Source organism: Leptinotarsa decemlineata, unplaced genomic scaffold, assembly GCF_025532065.1.
Source record: "Leptinotarsa decemlineata unplaced genomic scaffold, Ldec_3_MD MMD2_tig00000035_RagTag_RagTag, whole genome shotgun sequence".
NCBI lineage: Eukaryota > Metazoa > Arthropoda > Insecta > Coleoptera > Chrysomelidae > Leptinotarsa > Leptinotarsa decemlineata.
In genome coordinates this window covers 26,674,132-26,700,425 of record NW_027412540.1, presented here as the reverse complement: position 1 = coordinate 26,700,425, position 26,294 = coordinate 26,674,132, and the positions used below count along the sequence as shown (strand labels likewise).

General features: G+C 35.0%; 1 protein-coding gene across 1 annotated transcript in view; it reads left to right on the top strand.

Moving 5' to 3' along the window:
* The window catches only part of LOC111516079 (uncharacterized), a 129,256-nt gene that overhangs the window by 84,690 nt on the left and 18,272 nt on the right, over positions 1-26,294 (top strand). Inside the window, exon 2 of the mRNA XM_023172264.2 lies at positions 10,575-10,827. Within this exon, the coding sequence (XP_023028032.2) occupies positions 10,575-10,827 (253 nt within the window). The remainder of the gene's footprint in view (positions 1-10,574; positions 10,828-26,294) is intronic.

The window sequence follows — 26,294 nt, the reverse complement described above, 5'->3', positions numbered from 1 at the left end:
AGACGAGCTTAGTTAACTTGTACGAACGTTCGGTCGAACGCTGCCGATGGTCCTGTCTCTTGGTTAGCCACACTAAGTAGATGTAAGGAGGCAACTCCGGGTTCGGTGAGCGGGAGGACGCCCTGCGAAATCCTGTTGGTGTGGGTGAGGGGCGGTACCCGCAAGGATTTCCCGAAAATCCACCCCACCACACCCGATCGCATCCAACGCCAGGGTGCGTCTGGGGGGCCTAATAGGCCCCCCAGGCCCCCCGGTGCGGTCGTAACTATGACTCATAGGCACCGTACTTCCAAATTTCAAGGATGTTTTTCTTATATAGCGCCTTATCTGAATGGAATTTTACCCCTTTTAAATAATGATATTCATCAATTCAAGAAGGAAATAAAATCACAGATGCTTATTGCTCAGTGCTAATTTAAAAAAATTAAAATTCAATGTATGGTAGAGCAATGAAATTGTTGAATTGACCAAAATAATGTTAAGGATATTAAGAGTTATTAGCAACTATATGATCTATTATTTTTTTCTCTTCTCTATCATTGTTAGGATAGTAAATAAATATTTTTATAATTATTTTCTTACACTCAGTGTATAATTTTTGAGATTGTTGCATTGGATAGCCTTTGGCTAACCCTTTTCCTTTTATGTATAAATGTATTTATTATGCATAATAAACGATATTATTATTATAATCAAATTTTGAATGTATGGGCCGAAAAATACGAGGTATCACATCAAATTTGTAAGAAATATATTCCGCTGACTACTCTTATATTTCAGATCTTTCCATAAGTTACTTGATTTTCAATCGAATCATCTATACTAACCTGTCGATCGGCCAAGTCAGGATCGCCTATTGAGTAGTGAAGAATTCGTCTTGAAGTGAAAACTTGGGAGATCCTAAGCAGTTTATCACAAGGCGGTCATTGTTTTCATCTCAGCCCACTCCTCACGATCTAGTCGGCCAAAGAAAAGACAAATTAAGTCATTATCTTTCGTTGGGCAACATGATTGATCACGGCGTATATGATTTATGTTTCGTTATTACCGTATCTTCATCGATAATATAAAAAAAATATATGTATTTTTTTATATGGCCAAATGAGAGATCTTAATCATTGATTAGCGTAGATATATGTGGAATATGCAAATCGCCTGTGGTGAATAGTCCCGAAAATGATTTCATTTGGAATGAATGTGTAATGATTGGAACTTTATGATACGCAAGAGCTCAATTTTTTCTCACGTTCCGCAGATTTCGGTGAATATTACAAATTCAAGGTGAAACGGGTTAACCTCTCATTAATTTAGTTTGCAGCATAAACTTGGAACACGTTCCGGAACTCATTACCCACAGAAATATACAGTGAAAGATATAACTTTTTTGAATGTTAAGAAACATTTCTGAGAAAGGTACGACTCATATTTTTAAGGTTAAGTCCTCCTGGTTATCTTTTTTTCAGGTGGATTCAAAATCCCTGACTCTTTAATCATGATTTGTTTGTTTTAAGTTTGAAAAAATAAAGCACCTGGGAAAGATGGGATAACGGCCGAGACTTTACAACTTATAGCTACTCATATATACACACCATTGACGCACATCATGAACCTCTCACTGAAGACTGGTATTTTTCCAAAAGCATTCAAAACGGCAATAGTAAAGCCTCTTTTCAAAACGAAAAGTCTCAAATTATAGACCAATATCACTAATCTCAAATCTAGAAAAAATCTATGAGAAACTTTTGAAACACAGAATCACAACATTTCTTAAAAAATATGAATTGATGGTTTGCAGGTTTGCAGTATCTGAATTATTTGCTAATAATTTTTCAATGGGAGCAGAAAATGCGGCATTCCACCACTTTGGACAAAATTTATCCCTTCCCTGTACTACCCCTAAATTGGTTGGTACCATATTACCTTTTTCATCCAACCCTCTAACGGAATACGAGGTACTAAGCGCTCTGTCTGAAATGAAAAATAAAAAATCGGCAGGCTATGATGAACTCTCTATAATCACTCTCAAGAAAATCATTCCAACAATTATTAAACCATTAACTTACCTTATGAACCAATCTCTAATACAAGGTATTTTTATCAACAACTGAAATAATTATTAACAACTGAAATAAGTCAAGCTGTAGACAATAAACAACCTGCTATATGCATCCTGGTGGATCTTAAAAAGGCATTCGATACTGTCTGCCATGAATTGCTTCTAAATACTTTGGAAAGTATGTACCGAAATCAACGACTGCATAAGTTTTACCTGAGTCATTGAATTTGGTGTTCCACAAGGCACCGTCCTTGGTCCTATACTCTTCAATATATATTTGAACGACCTATTCAAATTGAATTTAGAAGGAAATGTGATGAACTTCGCTGATGACACCGCAGTAGAACGAGACTTCGGAATTATCTTTGAATGGTTTGAAGGGCAACTACTGACAGTAAATAAGGATAAAACATACTTCATTCCCTTCACTTCTTACTCCAAAAACTTACCTAATTTTGACACCATACAGATCAATCAACCTAATGAAGTTGTGAGAATTAAAAGGGCAGACAGTCATAAATACTTAGGAATTTACCTTGATTGTAACTTGAAATGGAACGTATATGTAAATTATGTAGTCAAGAAATTGAGGGGTATTCTATACAGGATGAAACACTATTCGAATATACGTACCACAAGTCAAATGAAAATGTTATACTCCGCGCTGATCGAGAACCACCTCAATTATGGAGTCATTGCTTGGGGTGCAGCCAATAAAACGTTTCTTATAAAATAAAAAAATGCAGAAAATGATTCTCAAAGTCATTTTTAGAAAACCGTATACTTACCCTACCGAACTACTTTTTGATGAATCGAAAATCATGGATATTCGACAATTATATTTTGTGAGCACTGTAGCCCGCCAACATAAATACAAAGCAAGCCTGCTTTGTATTTATGTGTACCTTTTTTATATGGAAAAGGTATGGAAATTAGGTTTTTTCATGAAAAGTACCTAAAGTTTACTGTCAAAAAGTTAGGGCAATTTGAAATGAATGATGACAGCGTACGCAGCGCCCTATAGATGTTACACGAAAATTAATACGAAATTATGATTTTCCACGTCAAAAAATCCCGAGTACCGAATTTCGTGCAAATAACTTATTTTTTGCAAGAGTTATTTTCAAAAAGCGAACAAAAAAATTCAATTTCAATACTCCGTATCTCCGAAACGAAGCATTTTCGGACACAAGTTTATATAGACTTTTTTTCTTAAAATTGTTTCAGGAATACGTCACTTGCATATTTTAACGTATTTATGTTACACCCTGTATAGATCTGTATGTTGATGTGGGGCGCGGCATAGATTTCTCTCGCCGCCTGGGGTATCCGTCTTGGTGGGAAGGTAGAAGAAACCTGTAATGTTCTAAACTGCAGTTTTGAACTGCAGTTTTGAACTTCGCCTCCATTTCACCCAATAAATTTAATTGTTTTTACCGAAGTGTGCGCTGGTCAGGCCCTATCCCCCGAAACCCCGGTATATTCGGGAGTGCGCGCCAGCATTATCAACCAACAACCTACTTGCAGGACTGTGTGTAAATCTTCACCGTTTTTCAGTATTTGCTTTTTTGTTCACCATCGCTATTGGAATCACTACACACGAAAAAGTCTGCGTTGTTATCACACTCGTTATCACTATTAGTACTTGTTCAAGGACGCCACATTTTGAACAGGTAACAAAAATTTTAAGCAATTATAACTGCACCGATATCGAATTTCAACACTCAAATCGCGATCAGTTTCTGAACTGCAGAACATTTACAACACGACTGTTATAAATACGAACCGCCAATTCTTCATTCCACGTGGACTAGTTGGTAGCGGCTATATTTCTCTTTATTGGTTTTTCAGGCCTTTGAAAGCGCCGACGCCTTTAAGTATGCACAATACCGGTTACTTCGACTATACCTGCATCTTAAGTGTCTTTAATTAATTTCAAAATATTACCTCACTAGTTTTGAATTAATTTTACAATGTGTCCTTATGTAATAGTAGGTAAATCTAATGATTTTTGTTGTTGTTGTTGTATTTATTCATCTTTCAGATCATTATGATATTAGACATGTAACTACATAAATACGAATAAACATATACCTATCAAATAAAACAGGCACTATACAAAACACGACAAGTGATATACTGATGCAAATTTTAAAATCATAAACAAATTATCATAAAACATCATAATATAATTATATACAATTAAAAGGTTTAACATAAAAATATAAAGGAAAAGCAGTGAGAACAAGATCCAATGATTTTATTGGACCCCACAGGACATATTTCGGTGTATCCTTTCCGAAGTTCTGGTCTATCAGATATATTCCTCACAGTCGTAGGGAGCTGTGGAGAATCATTCCTTAGAGTCGTAGGGGGCTGTGTGGCATGGTCAAGTTATTAGAAACTCAAGTTTCTAAATGCACAAAACGGCAGTGAGAACAAGTTATATCAAGACATCCCTTTGCAGGAACTCATGTGAGCTATAATAACCCTCGCTCATCAATAATTCTTTGATATGGTTCTTGAAACGTACTAAGTGTAGATCCTTGACATCCTGTGGCAATGGATTATAAAGTATGATGCCGTTATACCTTACATGGTGACCCACAAGGATCTGTTTTGGGACCACTCTTATTCATCATATATATTAATGACCTTTTCTTTTACATGTACCCTCATGATATGGTGTCATATGCGGATGATGCTACCTATTTCTCATCCCAAAAAAAATTGATGGTCTCAAACCATTATCGTCTCCAGTCAAAATAATATACGAACTGGAATTTCTGTAAATCTTTTGGGAATCCAACTAGACGACTCGTTAAATTGGTCCACTTATAACGAGAATATATGTACAAAGATATCGTCCCATATATTCCTTCTTTACAAAAAAAGCATTGAGAATCATTGCAAATGCTCCAGCATTCCACCACTGCCAACCGTTGTTCATGAAATATAATATCATGCCTTTGCCATCTTTATATATATTTCATTGTATATTGGAGATACATAAAAATAACCAAAATTATGAAACACTCTCTCATAACCATGAATATAACACCAGATCTGGCATCTTATTGAAAATACCCAAATTTTGTTTGACAACATCCAAAATGAATTCTTTAAACTTGAATTTATATAAGTAATAAAATTCCGTCAAAATTAAGAAGTCTTAATTTTAATCAGTTCAAAATCAGAATGAAACAATATTTGAAATCTAAATGTTTTTACAGTGTGCCAGAATATTTACAAAATGATTTTTGACATTATTATAGTTTTATATAATAATAATATCTAAGAAGGGGAAGTTTGTTGTTATTCTTGGTATACAATTCTTGTTGCAGATTTATGATATCGTTATTCTTTTTTAAAATTGTATGTTTATACTATATTTATTATTGAATTATATGACCTGCTACAAACATTATGTAACGTAGTTAAATAAACGAATATATCTATCTATCTATTATGTTTACTTATTTCTACACTCTCATAGGCATCTAGTTGCCTGTTGTTGTTAACTTGTCTAACCTAACTAATCTTAATTAACAGAAGTCTATGGAATGGTTTTGTTGCAAAATATGATGGGCCATAGTTTAGGCTTAGGTGTTCCTTATATCTTATTTTAATAGATATTTCAGTCTGTCCATAATATTTTGCATCGCAGTCCTTACATTTAATTTCGTAAATTCCAGACTTTTCTGAATTCTCGACTTTGTCTTTTGGATTTCCTTAAAGGCTCTGTAATGTATGACTTGTTTCAGAAACCACCTTCATACCTAGTTCCTTGAAAATATTTCCAAAGTTTTTCATGTATTGTGGTATGGAATTGAGATATATTTATCTTGGTTTTCGTCGTTTTTACTGTTCGACTTTACTGATGACGTGAAAAGTTGTCCAAAGGCACCCAAATCTCATGTTTTCATGCAAAAATCAGTGGTTTAGGATCTCCAGATTTTGTTGCACTGGACATAAACATAATCAAATAAGGAACATATTGGAACACCCTGTCTTTTAAAACTCATTAACACATTTTATTGTATGATTTTCACTATAAAGGGTTTCACAAAAACCGCGCTTGATTTTGATCAAGTATCGGCTAGTTCAGTCCAACCCTGGCTTTTAAAAAGATTGGGCAACTTTCTCTCATGCCGGCGAATTTAATGAAATAATGAATAATGTACGAAGTAGTCATTTGAGATGAAGGAGCCTTGAATCTCAAAGTCCTTCGGTTTGGAAATTACAGCTTGGTCCGTAGTTGCCGTAAACACTGGTTCCTGCGGATATATGAAATGCGGTATTATCAGTACGGTAATGAGTACGAGTTGAATTAGAGTGAAAACAAAAGAGACAGGCCATCAAGAAACGTCTTCAATTTTTGCAACGGAGATCGCGTGTTTCGCGATGAAATGTATTTCCTTCGGGCATGCGAGTTTCTTCTGTAATTTTATTTCAGCGGAGGAAACACGGGAAAAACTCTTGGAAGTCGACAATTATGTCATTGGAGTTCTTTTGCACCACCAACGACAATGTAATTGAATGCTTGTTTGAATGAAATTATAAAGGAAATGCGCTGCGGTTTTTGCAAGGATAAAAATCGGAAAGCATTGTCTCAAACATTTTCGACCGTAAAATATTTTTTTTCTGTGACGGGAAAAAAGTTTGACTTTTTATCTCTGATGACAGGTAATAAAAATTTTTTGTACTCATTTTTTTCCCCGGGAAAATATATATATATATATATATATATATATATATATATATATATATATATATATATATATAAGGTATATTTAAGGTACAATTTACGTTTATAACTTTCCTAAAAAAAATAAATTTTTGCTTTTTATGACAACCTGCTAATACGTGTCCATTTGATTTCGTAAAAAAGTAAGAATCGTTTGTTCATTACGAGGAGATTTTTTCGGGGGATGGGGTTGGTTACCACCCTTACATTTTAGGTAATGATTAAAATCTCTGTTGAGATTGAAACATCTTTCAATTCACGTATTTGCTTGAATGGATTTTATTTATGTCATGTCAATTTTCTATATTTGACAGTATAAATTTTATTTACAAAAATGAGAAGTTGAAAAAAAAATTACAAAATTGAAGAAACTAAAAGTTAAACTTTCCCTAGGTTATCTTAAGGGCGCGATTTTATTCCATCCTTTACATAAAAGAGGACGTATGATATTTGACAGTATTGCCAAATATCAATGATAGGCAGTACCACGCTTTCGAGTATGTACGAATATCTGTCACTTGAGTACTGCAGATCCGTGAAATCTAAAAATTGAAGCTTCCTTTACCGAAGATACTTTTTAATAGCGGTTAATAAATTGTTATGGCACGATTTTACGATGTGGTAATGCAGAAATATCGGCGATAGAACTCAATAAGAAACAATTACCACTCTTGAAATTAACCAACCATGATTCAGAAAACGTTCACGCAAGAAAAACAATTCGTAACACTCGAAAAATCGTTCATCCGATATGATGAGAAAGATCATAAAATTAATAGGTTTTGTGTGAATGCGCTACTCAAGGTTCATCGATGTGGTGTAATAAAATATCTGTCTGAAATCGTTTAATATAAATACAACAGTCGTATTCAAAAAACACGTTATTGCGAGATTTGCACTAAACAGTTTTATAAAAACGCAAAACGTGTTTCGCTATACAATGGCTTCTTCAGGTGTAAATAACGCGGTGGTTATTCTAGTCACAGCAATCATACAGTTCACTGAAGACATTATCGAGTCATTTGAAAATAACGAAATACTTGGAATATTCTTAGACCTTTCTAAAGCATATGTCTGCTTCAATTACACGTATTTATTGGAAAATATGGAATTATAGGGACTGTATTGAAATGATTCTAGTCATATTTATCAAATCGTCAACAGAGAACGAAAGTTATGAAAAATGGACAGATATTTAAGTCTGATATCAGGGAAAATACTATAGGCATTCCACAGGGAAGTATAACAGGTCCTATTTCATTTGTAATTTTCATGAACGACATCTTGGATGTTTTAAATGACGAGGGGGCTACTATCACTATTTATGCTGTTTCTTAGCTGCAACTATCGAAATTCAATTACTAAATCATCCCATTTACTCGAAAAAACATGGCACTGGTTTTCTAAAAATGGCCTTATTCTTAATACCGATAAAACCATGATAATTCTATTTAGAACAACAAAGAATTGAGTCACCAACATCTGTTCAATTTTCAAATAATTAAATGAAAGTACAAACCTCAAAAAAATGTTTAGGTATACACATCAATGAGCATCTTCACTAGCGTACCCACATTATAAATTTAAGGAAAAAATTGAATCAAGTCCATTATATGATTCTGTGGTTATTATGAAGGTCTATAGTGGCATCTCGAAAATATTTGGAATTTAAAAAAGGGCGATAAGAATGATGTTCCAATTGAAGTACCGCCAATCTTGTTGGGGCAAATTCAAAGATAGTTATATAATGACAATACATGCATTGTACATTTATTTAATATATTTAATGTATTTATTCAAACAAAGAACAGTTCTTGGAAGCAGAATCAAATCATACTTACCCTTTGCTGATTGCAAATATACGTTTTCCTATCCATAGGAAAACTAAGAAAAAAGCATCTGTCATGAGCATCAATCAAGTTTTTAAATGAATTACCACAAAATATCAAATCCTGTAAGAGCGTTAAAAAATTTAAAAAATATGTGAAAGATTTCCCTAAAGACTTGAAACATATTCAATTCAGGAATATCTGGATTACTGTTAACTTCGTTTTATATTAAGATGTTTTTATTCCTACTGCATAATGATGGTTTTTTTAATGTTCCTACAATCTATCTGACGCTTTGCATTTTATGTTTTTTGTTGCAGAACAAAGTAAAGCATACTCTGTAATATATTAAATTATTTTTATTATTATTCAGGGTGACACACTTAAGATGAAGACAACCTTATACTTATTTTATAGAGCAGAGCTTTGATTTTTGGTACAGGTGTTAAAAAGATGTTTTTTTTCTTTTGACGAGTTTTTAAAAACAACATTATGATTTGCTACTGTGTATATTTTTCTTGTTCATTTTTGTAAATATATTTTGTTTTGTCCTACTATATATAATGACTATTTCCTATACGTTTTTTGGCATTTCAAGGAAATGAAAGATTCAACTTAAGGAGAGGGGTCAATAATGATAGAAAAAGAATTGAAAAATGTATCAGAAATGAGGGCAGCCAGTTGAGAAAGGCAATACTTGAAACTGGCTTCCAATATCAGTGTTTATTTCATTTCCGTTGTCATTTAATTTCAACCGATATCTTTGTGGCTTTTTAGTAACTATTAATAAAAATTTGAATCTGTTCATGATAAATATTAGGTTTTTCATTTTTATTCCTATATGAATCACACGTTGAAAGGTAAGACCTCGTTGGTATTTAGCTCGTACAAGTTTAGACTTTTGAAAGTTGTCGTTTGTAGGAAGCGACAGATGGTTAAAGAAAAAACATATTGAAACAGATTTTAATGGATTCTAACGAATTTATTTTCTTAGCTTCTTATTTAGAGCCATTAATTGAAAATCAGACTGTAATATGAAAATTACAAAAAAACAACATTCGAATTTTACGTTGAAATTCAGTACGTAGGGTAAAAATCGATTTCCAAGCAACTTTTTGAAATAACTTATTTCGGTATCAACGCGAAGCAAAATATCGAGAACCTGGCCTTTCCGTAAGAACGCAATAGGTTGGGTTTAAGGCTGTCCCTCGGGCCAATGGGGAATGTTCCTCCTGACGAAAATCAAGTAGTTTTCATAAAAGATCTCTAAAACAACGCATTTTAAACTTATCATTTCAACTTTTTTCTTTAAAAATGTATTTAAATACTTAAAAAAGAGGAATGAACTAATGCATTCAACATTTGAAGGGATTCGTTTCTATTTCACCATTTGGCAACATCGGTTATAGCTAATGAAGGACAATGAATCTGTTACCTGTATGAGACAAACAAAGATGACATATTTCAGAGGCGTGCTGTTCTGTTTACTTATGTTCCGAGTTCCGAGACATTCTGTGACATATGACCTAACTTATCTTCCTCTATATAAATAAATAACAAAACAACTGTTGTTTATGTGGCTTGTGGAGGTGGTATTGAACTATAATTTATATTTCGCCCTAATTGTTGATTTATAAAGTAAATTTTCCATTTTTAAAGTAGGCACTGTTGCCAATATGTGAATTAGAAACAACTCCCTTTAAAAATTAAAACCCAACATTTGAAACATCAATTTGAATACGTTTCGAAGTGAATTTGAAAAACTCATGAATTAAACTCAACTTTATTTTGTTCAAACTTGCATTTGCTATAATAAACCAAATTGAGGAACATTCCCCATTATTGCGAAATGTGCGGCCCATGAAGGTCTATAGGAGTGTTTCATTTCCAGACACACTGTATATGTATACATAAAGGGTATCCAATCACGTTGTTGTTCCAGGTGTCCACTCCGATCATCTCCACAAATGTCACAGACAACGAAGGCGACTTTTGGGCTGACATCCTCGATGAAGACTCCCCAATACCTCTGGACGCCAGCGAGGGTGGTTTTTTTTCCGGTAATTTCGTTCCGCCGCCTCCAAGGCCTCTGTTTCTTGACGACTCCGTCACTCCAGACGGTCTCACAACCTGTGATCTCTGTTCCTGGGCGTGGCAGAAAGGAAATGGGGCTTACGTCTTGGATACCTCCAAAGGTATGTATTTTTCACTTTTTATTCTACTGTTGGTTCAATAATATTTTCTTTGATGTTAAAAAGAGATTTAACTAGATATTCGAATGTAAATCGAAAAATAACTATCTTACAAGAAAATTGATGAGAAAGTACAATTTTATACAACTTTGTTCATAACAATTTTTCTCGTGAATTTGAAAATAAACGTGATGATACAATAATAAAATTTCACCACCTGCTTTTTTCGGATATAAATCGAAAAATATTAATCCTACAAAAAAAATTGCTGGGGACCAAAATTGTAGCAAATTTGATTTTGAACAACTTTGTTCATTACAATTTTTTTCGTAAAATTGAAAATAAACATGATAATAAAATTTTACCCTCTCTTTTCTCGGGTATTAATTGAAAAATATCGAATATATGAAAAAGTTGATAAGGATCAAAATTGTAGGAAATTCGATTTTAAAAAAGTTTGAACTTTGTTCTCTACAATTTTTCTCGTAGAATTGAAAATAAACGATTGTTCAATAAAAAAAAAGCACCCCCTCTTTTCGGATATGAATAGAAAAATATCGATCCTAGAAAATAGACATGATAATACAATAATAAGATTTTACCCCCTACTTTTCTCGGGTATTAATCAAAAAATATCGATCGTACAAAAAATTGTTAATAACCAAAGTTGTAGGAAATTTGATTTCGAACAACTTCAATCATCACAATATTTCTTGTTAAATTGAAAATAAACGATTGTTCAATAAAAAAATCACCTCCTCTTTTCGTGTATAAATTGAAAAATATCGATCCTAGAAAAAAATTGATGAAAGCCAAAATTGTAGGAAATTCAATTTCATACAACTTTGTTCATTGAATTTTTTTCCGTAAAATTGAAAATAAACGTGATAATACAATGATAAAATTTTACCCCCTCTTTTTTCGGGTATAAATCGAAAAATATCGGTTCTACAAAAAAAATTATGGGGATCAAAATTGTAGAAAATTCGATTTTAAAAACTTTGTTTTCCACAATTTTTCTCGTAGAATTGAAAATAAACGATTGTTCAATAAAAAAAATCACCGCCTCTTTTCGGGTATTAATCGAAAAATATTGATCGTACAAAAAATTGATGAGAACCAAAATTTCAAGAAATTCGATTTTGAACAGCTCTAATCTACACAATTTTTCTTGTTAAATTGAAAATAAACGTGATAATACAATCTTAAGAAAAAAATTGATGAAAACCAGAATTGTAGGATATTTGAATTCAAATAACTTTGATTATCACATTTTTTCTCGTAGAATCGAAAATAAACGAGGTTCAATAAAAAATGGCCCCCTCTTTTCGGGTATAAATTGAGAAATTTCGATCCTAGAAAAAAAAATTGATGAAAACCAAACACCAATTTTATACAACTTTGTTCATCACGATTTTTTTCGTAAAATTGAAAATAATCGTGATAATACAATAATAAGATTTTACCCCCTCTTTTTCTCGGGTATAAATCGGAAAATATCGATCCTAGAAAAAAATTGATGGAAACGAAAATTGTAAGAAATTTGATTTCAAACAGTTTGTTAATTTCTTTGCGTCCGAGTCAACGTTTTTCGTGAACCTGTGTATGTATATATTTTTGGTAAAATTTATTTACTTCGTCCTTTTTGAACTCGCCGCACTAAATAGTCCTGAAGATGAAACAATAAAGTTTCCAAACGTCGACGATTAAGCAATTCGTTTTCTTCAACATTTCGACAGAATTTCCGCCAACTTGACAATCCAAATCATATACAACAGTCGCCATCCTATTCAATTATTTATTTATTTTGCAGAGACGGATCCAAATTGGGATAATAATAATAATAATATGCTTTATTATCATAAGACATAATCTTGTAGACAAAGATTGGGTAGTAAATACTTAAAAAAGTGCAAAACATACCGAATGAAAATAAAAATAAAAATGGTACGGTACAAACTATGTTAAAATACAGGATATAAGAGATATGTATATATAAAAGAGTAAAAGTAAAGTTAATAAAAGAGAAGACATAAAAAGTAACAACTTAGGCGCTCCTTAATTAATAAAGATAAAAAATATGAGTAAGTCAGTTAATAGCTATCGTTGAAATATTTATTCAAAGTATACTAGGGTCTATCAGATAGAAATTGTTTGACTAACTTCCTGAATTGGAAGTCATTTACATTGGCAGATCTTATGTCCATAGGCAAATGATTGTACATTTCTCCACCGTTGTAAAATATGGAGTCTCTGGTGATGTTTTTAGTTGGTACAGTGAGTTCCAAAGTGTGTCTGATATTTTGGGTGTTATAATGGAAATATGATGCAGCAAAATTTAATATATGCTTATTTATTGAACATACAGATTCCAGTATAAATAATACAGTTACCGTTAGAATATTATGTTTTTTGAAGAAGGTTTTACAGGAGTAAAAGTATGTATGGTAGTGTAAATAAGGTGATTTTCCCAGAAATATTAAGCTTGATGAGGTTATTATTATATTATAAGAAAAGAATGGGACCTAACACATAACCTTGTGGAACCCCAGAATTAATTTCCCTTGTTTTTTTTTTAAGTTGAGTTGTTTTAATAAACTGCGTCCGTCCCTTCAAGTAGAAATCGAACCATTTGCTTTCTCAGCAGTATTTTGTGATCAACGCAGTCAAATGCCTTTGACAGGTCATAAAATACTGCGGCAGTCTATTCACCGACATTTATCTTGGAATAAACTTTATTCAGAAATGAGCAAATAGCATCGTGCGTATTTTTATTATTCTGGAAGCTGAATTGATTTTCACTGATGATGTTATGCTTATTTGTGAATCCAAGTAGTCGTTTTTTAACTAGTTTTTCAATGATTTTTGCGGTGGTTGGTATGAGAGATATTTAGTCTATTGGAAATATGTTCAATCAAACCCAAATGATTCTTTATCCTCTGTGAATTAGGTCACATAACCATAATCTTGCGATTCGAAATAAATTTCATCAATCCCACTCAACTTCTCAAGACAAACCAAAGACAATTATATCCTCCATTATAAACTCAAAGGCGCATGGCGTTTGAAATTCAACACAATGCCTCGCCATATAATCATCTGGGTATATAATCATTGACTATAGTTTTCGATATAGCCACAGAGAATAAACCAATCCTTACAAAAAATATATGCCGGATACACCAGAGCACCGTTTATTATGTGAAACAGTAAAATATTGTCCACAGTAAATCATCTGTTCAAAATTCCTCAACAGGTTTACTCGTAACAAGATTAGAAATTACAAGGCCCACTGCAATAATTCGTTCACTAATTAGACGAAACACTATTAAAGGCGGCATGTATGTTCTCTTTTCGTGGTCAGATGGTTTATTACACACTACGATGCTCATGGCGTGTAGGAGGAATTAAGGTATGGTTCAGGGTTTTTTATTTACGAGGGGATCGGTTAGGCTAGAAAAAGGTGCAGTAATCCTCAACTTTACCATAAAAAAGACTTGATAGCTGGTTTTTTTTATGTTTTGAATACGATCGAAATAAATTTATAGTGAATCTTCTCTATGAGATATATTCAATAATAATATAGGTGTTTTTTTTTTGTTCTTAGTAGAAAAATATTTTATTTCATCTTAATAAAATAAAAACAACAATAAAAATTAATTGGCGCTCCGGGGCGACTTCATTGATTCCAGTGGCGCATTTACTTTTTCAGCTGCAGGAAAACCCGGAAAAACCTGCAGCACCACATCATCTGAAGATCTTGATCTAATAATGTCCTCTCTCTTATAAAACAAAATGTAGGGTGTCTCCAGAGGCTCCTATAAATGCAATGCATCGCCAGAACACTTCGTGACACGACTATCGTCAAACTTAAACCAGTCCGTTTCTTCTTTGGCCAAGGGGTAATAATGACCAAATTCAACGCCAGAACCACAGTGAACAATGACTGCATGAATATTATAACAGTGGTCTGCTATGTTGAAATGTTCATCTATTTCGAACCTTCCAAAGAGTTTCTTGCTTCCGTTAGAGGTTGAGTCTTGTTTGAAAATCATCAGTGTTATTATTAGATTGACTGGTGCCTCAGCTATACTTGTTTCCTTATAACAGTCAGTTAGTTTGGCGCATGTTTGACAATACAGTCGATCATCACCTGTTGAAAATTCCATTTTCAGATGATTTAACAATAAGCTTTGCACGGACTGGTTATTAGTCATATTAGGAAAAACTAGATGAAGTTCCAGAAATTCACATAAGTTTTCGGTACTTCTTGAACATTTACCACAAAGTAAACAAGTGAGAATTTTTCCAGCAAAAGATTTACAAACACAAGACGAGATGGGCTGTACGGAATCATTCAGTTCAGAGCGGTCAGGAGTATTGATTTTGCTATTGTTTTGCTCACGAAGAGTATTCAACAAGAACCCCAACAATTCGGAACAATTCTCTTGTTGTCCTAACGAGTATCTAGTGGACTTCAAAGACTCCAGGAAATCGGTTGGAGGGAAAGATGATACCTTCTTACGAAACTGCAGCTGCATGAACAGGTGTTTGAGTTTGATGAATAAGTAGGAAACATTCCCGTTCTCGTTCATCATTAAAACTTCCTTCTTGAAATTCTTCGTCATGAACAACACTTGTAAAATGCTATTCATGTAGCAAGTGTTTCCTAAATTATCCAATCCAATTTTCTCCTTTAGATTTTCAGGACAACTATCTACTGATTCTTAAGAAGAACATGTTTCACAGAATCTCCATAAGAACCATTTCTTAAGCTGCGATCGATCCTTCCAAGTGAAGGTGTTTATTATACTTAGCTTATACATATAGATCTCAAATTAGTGGCCTAAATCGGTTCGACCAATCAGCCTTACATCCTTCCTGTTGAAAGAACTTGGAAGAATACTGGACGGGCACATCAGGAGGGTGGCATTATGTGCATCCCCTCTGAATAACCACCAGTATGCATGTCAAACAGGAACATCGACAGATTTAGCATTAAACAACCTTGTAGAGAAAATCTCCCAATCCCTCGACAACAAGGAGATTGCGGTTGATGTATTTCTTGATATTGAAGGAGCATTTGACAATGCACTACCTAAATCTATAGAATCATCTCTGGCTAGGAAAGTTATAGAATCGACCATAACTGGCTGGATCTATGCCATGCTGGTAAACAGAACTGCAACTACGACTCTTCAAGGCGAGACCATTAGGTTCAGGGTGGGGTAGTATCTTCTCTTTTGTGGTCGCTCCTGATGGCTAGTCTGCTTGATGCCCTCAACAGAACAAAAGTAGATCTGGAAGCTTATGCAGATGACCTTGTCACGTTGGGAAGGGTAGCTTGTAATATCCTCCAAATTACGATGTCCGTTGTTCACAGTTAGTGCCTGAGGAAGCAGAAGTCAGCAAAACTGTGATGATACCCTTCGCCAGGAGGATAAAATTGGGCGATCTAACGCCAGTTTTCCTCAATGGTGAGGTCATTCCATTTGGAACGGAGGTGAAATAGCTTGGCATTGTCCTTGATAGAAAACTCACCTGGAACGCTCACTTGGAAAAAGTTTTACACAATGCCAGACTGTCTTTATGGACATTGTAATGTCAGTAGGAATATGCCTGAACTATAATACTTGTATGAAAAGTTATCTGTGACGTCCTTGGGCAGGGTTCTGTGATTTGGTATTTTAAAATTGGAAAATATAGTTATTGAATGAACCTTGAAGGTGTTTCATTTAGATGGATGACAGACATCACAAGTGGCGACGAGGATGAACGTATATTGAAAATTTAGTCCAACAACGGATTTGTTTAATTGAAAATAAGTAACATGGCGACGGGACAATTTGGGTTACAAACGGAGTTCAATCCAGACATTCACGATTTCGGAATCCATGTCCGGCGACTAAAATCGTTTTTTACTGCTAATGAGGTGGCAGAGGAAAGTAAACAGCGAGCAATGTTGTTGAATAGCCTTAATCAAAGTGCATTTGCCTTACTCGAGGACTTATGTGTCCCCGATAAACCAGAAAATAAAGGTTTCGTTGAATCTCTCTCTTGTGATATTCCCACCACCGCTCCTGGTGCTTCACTGCTATCTAATTGAGAGCTCGATTTCAACGATGTCAATATCGAATTATGATAATATCAATTCAACTAGTAGTGATCAAGAGACTCATATATCTCCCAGTGAATTATCCCATGGCCCCCAGCGTTTCAGAAAACCGCCTGAGCGGTTTGTACCATAGTTATAAGTACAAGAGTTCTAAATTAGAAAGGGAGGAGTGTAATGTCAGTAGGAATGTGCCTGGACTATAATACTTGCATAAAAAGTTATCTGTGACGTCCTTGGACAGGGCTCTGTGATTTGGTATTTTAAAATTGGAAAATATAGTTATTGAATGAACCTTGAAGGTGTTTCATTTAGATGGATGACACACATCACAGACATGTCGAAGGATTTGGGGTAATACTTGGGGTTTAGGTCCCAAACAAATGAAAAGGATTTATGTTATGATTGTCTAACCAATGATCACTTATGGTGCAATTGCCTGGTGGCCGAAGGCTTTACAGAAATCGGCTCAGGCGAAGCTCTCTGGCTTACAGAGACAGGCTTGTCTGGCTATCAGTGGTGCCATCAGTATCACACCGTCAGCGGCCATGGAGATCCTTCTGGATATACCTCCTCTTCACATTTTTCTGGAGAGAGTGGCTAGATGAACTGCAAATAGACTTGTGCACATTGCCAATTGCACAAATCAATTTAATGCAGAGTGCAACAGACTGTTGGTTGATACTCTGGAAGTCACGGCATTCTGGAAATGACCTCTGACTTCATGCCTCCAACTGTCAACTACGAACTGCCTCATAAAGTACTGTTCCCGAGTACATAGATAGAACTGGATCCTCCAGGAGACGGTTCTGGTGCGAGTGTGTTCAGTCGCAGATCCAGGACAGAGATATCAACCTGCCTAGGAACTTATGCGACTGTATTTCAAGCGAAATACAGTGAATTGTGTGCGGAGAGATTGGAAGAATCCAACCTCATACACAAGTCAATAAAAATATTCTCGGACAGTTAGGCGGCGTTGGAAACACTTGGCTCTTACCGAGGAACGTCTGAATTGGTAGAATATTGCCAAAACGACTCTCCTTGATAGAAAAACTCAACAGATTGTTTCTGGTCTGGATTCCTGGCCATACTGGCCTGGAAAGCAATGAGGCTGCTGACTCTCTTGTAAAGCTTGTAAAGGAGGGTGCTGCAGCTTCATCGGACAAGAAGCTGTCATTGGCATCGCTCAGGCTTTGCCAAACAAAAACAACTAAATGGCAAGAAGATTTATGGACTTCTGGCAGAATCTTCCAGTATTCCAGGTGCTTCTTAGGTCTTAGATGCGCACTAAGAAATGATTTTCAAATATTTCAACTGGGGATTCCCCCAGTACAGAGAAACAGTGATATGTCATATCACTGTTGATATGACAGTGCTATGTCATATCACTGTTTCTTCGTACCGCTGCTATACAGGGTATAACATAAGTACCTTAAAATATTCAAGTGACGTATTTCTGACACAATTTTAAGAAAAAAAGTCTATATAAACTTGTGTCCGAAAATGCTTCGTTTCGGAGATACGGGGTGTTGAAATTGAATTTTTTGGTTCGCTTTTTGAAAATAACTCTTGAAAAAAATAAGTTATTTGCACGAAATTCGGTACCCGGGGTTTTTTTGACGTGGGAAATCATAATTTTGTATTAATTTTCATGTAACATCTAGAGGGCGCTGCGTACGCTGTCATTATTTATTTCAAATCGCCCTAACTTTTTTGACAGTAAACTTTTGGTACTTTTCATGAAAAAACCTAATTCCCACATGTTTCCAGGTAAAAAAAGTACACCTCCTCAACAACGCTGGAGGTGATCGTTTTCGAGATATTTACAATTTTCTAAATCGATGCATATTACTTAGCTCCTGGCGCTAAGTGAAGTTGCTGAGAACATTACAAAAACTGAGTATGTGGTGGATCTCGTCAAAATGAACAACTTCTTTCTTCAAAATGTTTAACGAAGAATGATTCGTTTTCGAAATACAGGTTGTTGAAATTTTTCAAAACATGGTAGGAGTTTGTCATAAGTGTTTTGCAATTTTAGTTATTTTCATCAAACTTTATACGCAGTATACCAGTACAGACTTCTTCTAAACTGAGCATTATTGAACTGCTTATTCAATCCAAATTAAAAAAATTTCTCAGGTTTAATTATTCAATTAGAAAGTGCTACATTTCGGAGTTTGTAATAGAAACAATTCGGAGAAGTACTATGTTATTCATTAGAAAATCAAAGATATGAAAATTGAACGAAACAACTATTACAACAACTGTTCAAAGTGACGACCCCCGAACAGTAATACAAGCTTCTGCTCTCCTCATCAAAGAATTCCGCACCCGTTTAAAATAGCCTGGAGTGTTTCTTATCGTTTCGCAGCAAGCTATGATGCGATCCCTCAACATTTCCTCGTTTTCAATGGGGCTAGCATAAACTAGTGATTAAGGTGCCCCCAAAAGAAAAAATCGATGGGATTGAGGTCCGGCGACCTCGATGGCTAATGCTCAATGCCTCCTCTTCCTATCCATCGTTGGGGATATGCTAGGTCTAAAAAATTTCTTGCTGTCACACTAAAATGAGCAGGAGCTCCATCGTGCATAAACCAAGAGCGATTTCGGAGACCAATGGGAACATCTTCCATAAGTTGGGGAAGCTCGTTAAATATTTCTGAATATTCCTACTGGAGCGCCAACCGCGGTGAAAAAATTATCTTTTCATAACTGTTTCTCCTTGCTCCCAAATTTCCGGTGGGTGAATTTATATTTAGTATCAGCATTGCACTCGTACGGAGCCGGGTCGCTATAAGTTTGTTTTGATTTATTTTGCAAGAATTAAAAATTGTCAGTTTCTGTTTAGACTAGTTTATGGTTGGCTTCTGTTTTACATCGTTCATTTCCTTCAAGCGATGAAATTTTGAAAAAATTGAAGGCTAGGTCACAAGAACATAATTTTACAGCGATAAAACGCTTTTTCTGGGCAGCAATAAAACAGTTAGCCAAGTAATTGATATCTATATGTCAATAATGAAATTTATTCAACTCGAGAATTGATATTTTGTTGTTATATCGATGAATTCAACTGAGAATATTTCAGAAAATAATCTTCACGAGTACCACTGAATCTAAAAATTTTCTCCGATGAATGTTAATTTTTTCAACTCGACCTTTGTGATTTTTGCTCAACCAAACAACCAGCAGTAAATAAAAGCACGGACTCGTAGTTTTATCGTACTGGTTGCCCTCATGGCATTGCTACATAACAAATTCTTCTTTGTGGTATCAGTTTCGACAAAACTGGTATCAATTTTAGTTGTTCACAATGAATCTTCATGCCAATTATATTTCACAGAATATACAGTAAAGTTGTATTTTTTCCACAACAATTTCACAAAGATATATTTGCCATTATTATTATTCTCACATCCCCGGTACATGCAAAGAGATAATGACCATGGTCCAATGATTATAACTATACCTCTATATGCTAGCAATTACCTTTTTTATACCTACATAAACCCGTTTCTTGCCTGATGGCCCCAGCCTCTCGATGTAAATTATTTCTCGGATGTCTCAATTCGTTTTTTAAAAATTACTCTATTATGCAAGTCAACAAACCATCAAAAAAAATAAAGAAAAGACTACCTCAAATAAATTCCGACGGAACGAGATGCGTTCTTAATTGACACTTAATTTTATTATTAAATCCCTACTTCGAACCTAAAATTGAAGTGATTAGTACTGATTAATATTTATTGCCGTGTTTTTAACAGCTGGGTCAGTGATATTCGGATTTGATGAGGAATTTGTTACAATTTTAGATGTAATCAATATAATTGTAATACACTTCTTGACTTATGATAATAGTGCCTTATTTAGTCAAGCATAAGTGGGTCCAAGAATTTTGACGTTGTGTGTACTTCATTCCATCGTCTTGAAGGATACTTTTCCTGAATATTATATAGGAAAAGTTCAAGTCTGATGAAAAATGAGCCAAAACTTAGTTTTTTCAAATAGAACATGCTGCATGAATTTCCAAGATGATTTTGACTCGTTTTCAAGAAACATTCCCTATATCCATCATGAACCGTTCACGAAACTTTTCAGTTTTTCCACTATGAAACTACGGGCTACGAAACTTCCAGTTACAGATAATTTATTGAAACTATCAATTTGATGTCTCGGTTTTCATAGAAGACAGGATTTCAGATGAATAAATAATGAATTGCATTGTCTTTTCACAAAAAAAATAAAACTACTTCAAAATAGGTTCGAAGACATTTCCGTTAACTTCCGGGCATTCATTGACTCAAATCAAATTGTTTACAACACGACTGATTTCATTGGCATCTAAGGCATTGAATGCTTGTTAAACTCCCTCTCACCTGTTGCAGGATCTGCATATACAATATTTAACTGTTCCCATACATAATTGTCCATAGGATACAGATCGGGGAAACCTTGTGGCCAAAGCTGAAGCCCGTTATTGGCAATCCACCATAAAATATTTGATGGAGTAATACGCCTACGGTTCCACAATCATAAGGCGTTGCTCCATGCTGTTGGTACTGAATATTGTATACATCTTCGATTGATAAATTATTCACTTCAACTCTCACAAGATTTTAAATCTGGTGATTTTTTAGAGGTATAGAATTTGATTTTGAAAACAACACAAAAAATGTGAAAAAATTGATGAAATCTTCATTGGAATTGATAGAACGATCAATATAATTTATTGTTTGAAGATGATTTCATGCAAATGTTGTCCGCGGCTCCGCTTTAGATGGCCCATGCGCAAGGTCCAATTTTGGACACTCTCTCTAACACATCGACCGGTATTTCACGTTTAAATGCTTCAATATTGGCTTCTAGAGTGTCAGTCGTTGCTGGTTTATCCCCGTAGACATTAGCCTTAACATGACCCCACAAAAAAAAAACCCAAGGCGTCAAAACACACGATCTAGGCGGCCAATTGACGGCTCCCAAACGTGGCGGCTCTTAATTGAGCCATTGTTTCGCGTGCCGTGTAGCATGTGGCACCGTCTTGTTGAAACCACATGTCAGGCATGTCCAATTCTTCAATTTTGGGCAACAAAAAGTCGTCAATCATCATACGGTAGCACTCTCCATTCACAGTAACGTTCCGGCTATTGTCGTCTTTGAAGAGGTACGTCCCGATGATGTATCGGTAGCTCTCGCAATGCTTGTGGCTGGTCTTCAATCCAGATGCGGCAATTTTGCTTGTTAACGTATCTATTCAACCAGAAATGAGCCTCGACGATGAACACAATTTTTCGATAAAAATGTGGATCTTCCTGCAACTTTGCCAGAGCCCATTCACCAAATTGCAGTGGTGCAATTCTTGCACCAGCTGTATGTTATAAGGTTTTACACCCAAATCCTTCCCACGGAGTGGAAAAACAGAGGCCTAATTGCTGCGAACGGCGGCGAATCGACATTTCACGGTCATCACGAATACTGGCGGATACAGCCGCTGTATTTTCTTCGGTTCTCACTCTCCGTATGCGTGTTTTGGTTTAATGTCCAATAATGTAAACTGGGTTCGAAACTTAGTCACAAGCTTCCGATTAGGTCCTTCACTATGTTGACGAAACTGCCCATAAATTGGAAGAAGTGCACGATGAACTTTCTTCACCGAGCATGAACTTTGATAATGAAATTCAATAATTTGCAAGCATTGTTCATTCGTAAGTCGATTCATGGTTAAATTATAGACCAAACTGAACAAGTTTGACAATGGCACAAGAGACGATTCACGCGTGATTTGTCAAAAACAGTATTGCCAAAAAAATCACTCATTAGTATGTTATAGTATCCTTCACCATTCAAATTTTCATCATAGTAGTACAAACACAGAATCCTATTGTGCATTACAGCACAATAAATGTTAAAACTTCAATTTTCTTGAAAATATCGGTCACAGGTAAAGTGTGGGTTTTCATCAGCCCAAAAATTAGTATAATAGCAAATAAATAATCCATTGTTTACTTATGATGCACTGTTTGGAACCTTTGGTGTAGTAATTAAACTTACTGGAGTTTTTTCCCAACACCAAATCGTTATTTTTGACACCTCGACACGTGTTTCGATCACCAAGTGATCATCTTCAAAGAGGAAGATTAAAACTAGAAACTAATGCGAGCTAACTCTATTTATGCTATGAAGGTAACCCATACAGGTAAACCATCCAGGCGTACCAACCATACAGATATACCAACCTAAATTAATTTTGTCTCATCTATTATTTTACAATATATGTTTATATAAAACATATATTGTAAAATTAACATATAAACATACAACATATAAGCATATATTGTAAAAAATAGATAAAGCAAAATTGTAAAATCAATTTAGGTTGGTACGCCTGGATGGTTTACCTGCATGGGTTACCTTTATAGCATAAATAGGGTTAGCTCTCATTAGTTTCTAGTTTCAATCTTCCTCTCTGAAGATGATCACTTGGTGATCGAAACACGTGTCGAGGTGTTAAAATTAACGATTTGGTGTTGGGAAAAAAAAACTCCAGTAATATCAAATCCATTATTGGTAAACTTACCTTCATCACTCCAGATATTTTTTTAATGTGGATCTTCCTGAGATTTCATCACCAACCATTCACAAAACTCAATTCGACGATACAAATCCGTAACTTTCAGATTAAATACCAGATGATATTTGAACGGATTCCATTTATGCTTTTTCAAAGTGAGGTGAGCGGTTTTGGGTTTAACTGGTAGGTTTTTCTTACAATTTTTCAAAGACGCATTCGGATGAACAGTAAAATATCCAAGAACATGTATTTTCAGATCTCCATTATCCATCTGAGCCTTTCATTTGGTCATTTTTATAAGGTATGATCCATGATGCAAACAAATTTTTATATTATTATTATATACTACCACCGAAAACTGGTTTTTCATTCAGCCATTTAGTCTATTCCGAAGAACGATGAAATAGAAATTTTTCGCCACTTCACCCTGTATGAGGTATGTAAATTTGGTCTTTCGTATCTTCTCTCGAGTTGCTTGGACCCAAAAATTCCTGAGGTGTTCGTTAGATGCCGGTGAAGATGCTGCAAATCCGCCCTGTCCAGATTAAAAATATTTCATCAATAACTGAAGAGCGAACTGCCTGAATCGCGAGTATAACGACCAAAACAGGTATAAACTGTCCAAAACTAAATTATCATCAGGCCGTCGCGTCAGACCAGTAGTTTTACCTGTAAGATTATTGTATATCATCTTCGGACGTGGCTAAGCAGCTCTTGTGATAAGCCCCTTAATTATACCCTTTCAGACACGAGTCTTTTCACCTGAAGCGCCGCCATCATATCCTTCGTTACCGATATCGTAAACAACTCCTATTTTACTCTCAGACAATGAACCAGTGTCGTAGTTGAAAAAATCGGCCTTTCAATAAAGGCAAAGGTGTCATTATTTTTGAACTGAATATTGTCATATATAAGGTACAGAAGAGTATACTTTAAATGGAACGATGTTGATTCGGACATGTTTGACACTTCACTTGGAGTTCCTCAGGGATTTTGTCAGCAATAATCTTACGACATGTTGTCATGATAATAAGCTTGTCGTAAATGCAGAAAAATCAATATTAATAGAAGTTTTTTAATAATAAAAAAGATTTATTAAACCAGATACAGGTTTTAGTCAATAATGTCACAATTCTCCCAAGTGAAACAACCAAATTTTAAGGTGTTCACATTGACACAAATTTATCTTGGAAATTTCATTTAAACCAAGTGATTAGAAAACTTAACAGCAGATTTTATGCACTATTGCAACTACATCAGGATTTGAATGTAAAATCTTTGATTAACGTGTATTATTCTATGGTTCAATCTACATTGTCATACAATATCATCTTGTGGGGAATTTCACTAGTTCGGACTTCCATTGTCTACTATATAAAATGATTTGAAATCCCTGAAACAACTAAAAAAGAAGAATTGAAAATGATTAGCTGAAAATAACAATTATATTAACCAAAATAAATGGCTACTCCAAACCATCGCTTTGGAGTAGCCATTCCGTTGAAGATCATTTTTGGAATGGCTACTCCAAAGCGATGGTAGAAAAGACTTCGGCTAGAAGACAGCAGGAGCCTCACAAGGAAGAGAAGCCGTCACAACCAGTGCTTGCACTTCCCTACATCAGAGGATTATCGGAGAGGATAAGAAGAATTGGTTCCAAGTACAACATCAGAACCTGCTACAGATCCGGTAACACTATCCGTAGCAGCCTCACGAAAACCAGGCCACCAAACGCGGACTGCGATTCCAAGAATTGCATTTACCGGATACCCTGTGAGTGCGGAAAATTCTATATTGGTGAAACTAAGAGGCCATTGAATGTTCGCATTGCCGAGCACAAGAAACACACACAGCGAGGGGAAACCAGCAAATCAGGAATAGCAGACCATGTTTGGACCCATCAACACAACATCGAGTGGTCCCAAGCTGAGATATTGCACAGAGAGGAACATTGGTTTAGGAGAAAATTCAAGGAAGCCGCATACATGTTGTCCAACAATGTATTCAGCCAAGCCAGCGTAGAAATACGCAACATATGGAAACCCATCATCAAGCGAAAAATGGCCAACTCCCGCCAAAACGGTCATCTACCACGGAACCAGTGAAGCGGAAAATGGAAAGCGGTGATAAGTGAAAGTACTCGAACGACCTATAAATAGTCATCTCTCGGAGGAATCAGTCCAGTCATCACCCGAAGACGATTGTAGACACTAACAATCGAAACGTCGTGAACTAACGTGACTTGGAATCTCTCCACTTTTTTATTTTTATTTTCTTTTTTTATTTCTTCATTTTTATTTATTCAATTGTTCTATTTTTACTTGTATTTTATTTCACTATTATTTCATTTCAGGTTTATTTTGGTTAATATAATTGTTATTTTCAGCTAATCATTTTCAATTCTCCTTTTTTAGTTGTTTTTATAGCTCAGAAAAGAATTCTTCGCCTAATTTTTAATCTAGATAGAACCGAATCATGTAGGCCCTCATTTTAACAAAATAAAATTTTGAAATTCCCAGCAATCTATATCTATGTTTGTTTAGTCTATACGTGGAAAAATATGAATGACTACATGTCAAATTGAAAATATGAGGAATGAGGAATCTAAATTATTTCCTCATTGTGTAAATTTTTTGTGCATTGTAAATATTTAGTTTTGTCCCATATACACCTGTTTTTTTTGTGAATTTTGCAAGTTTTTTTCTGAAATACTCAAATTATAAATGCAGTGCCAACCCAGTTGATATAAACACGTTTGGAAAAATGCCCTCTACCATTCCTGAGTTTCTGAAC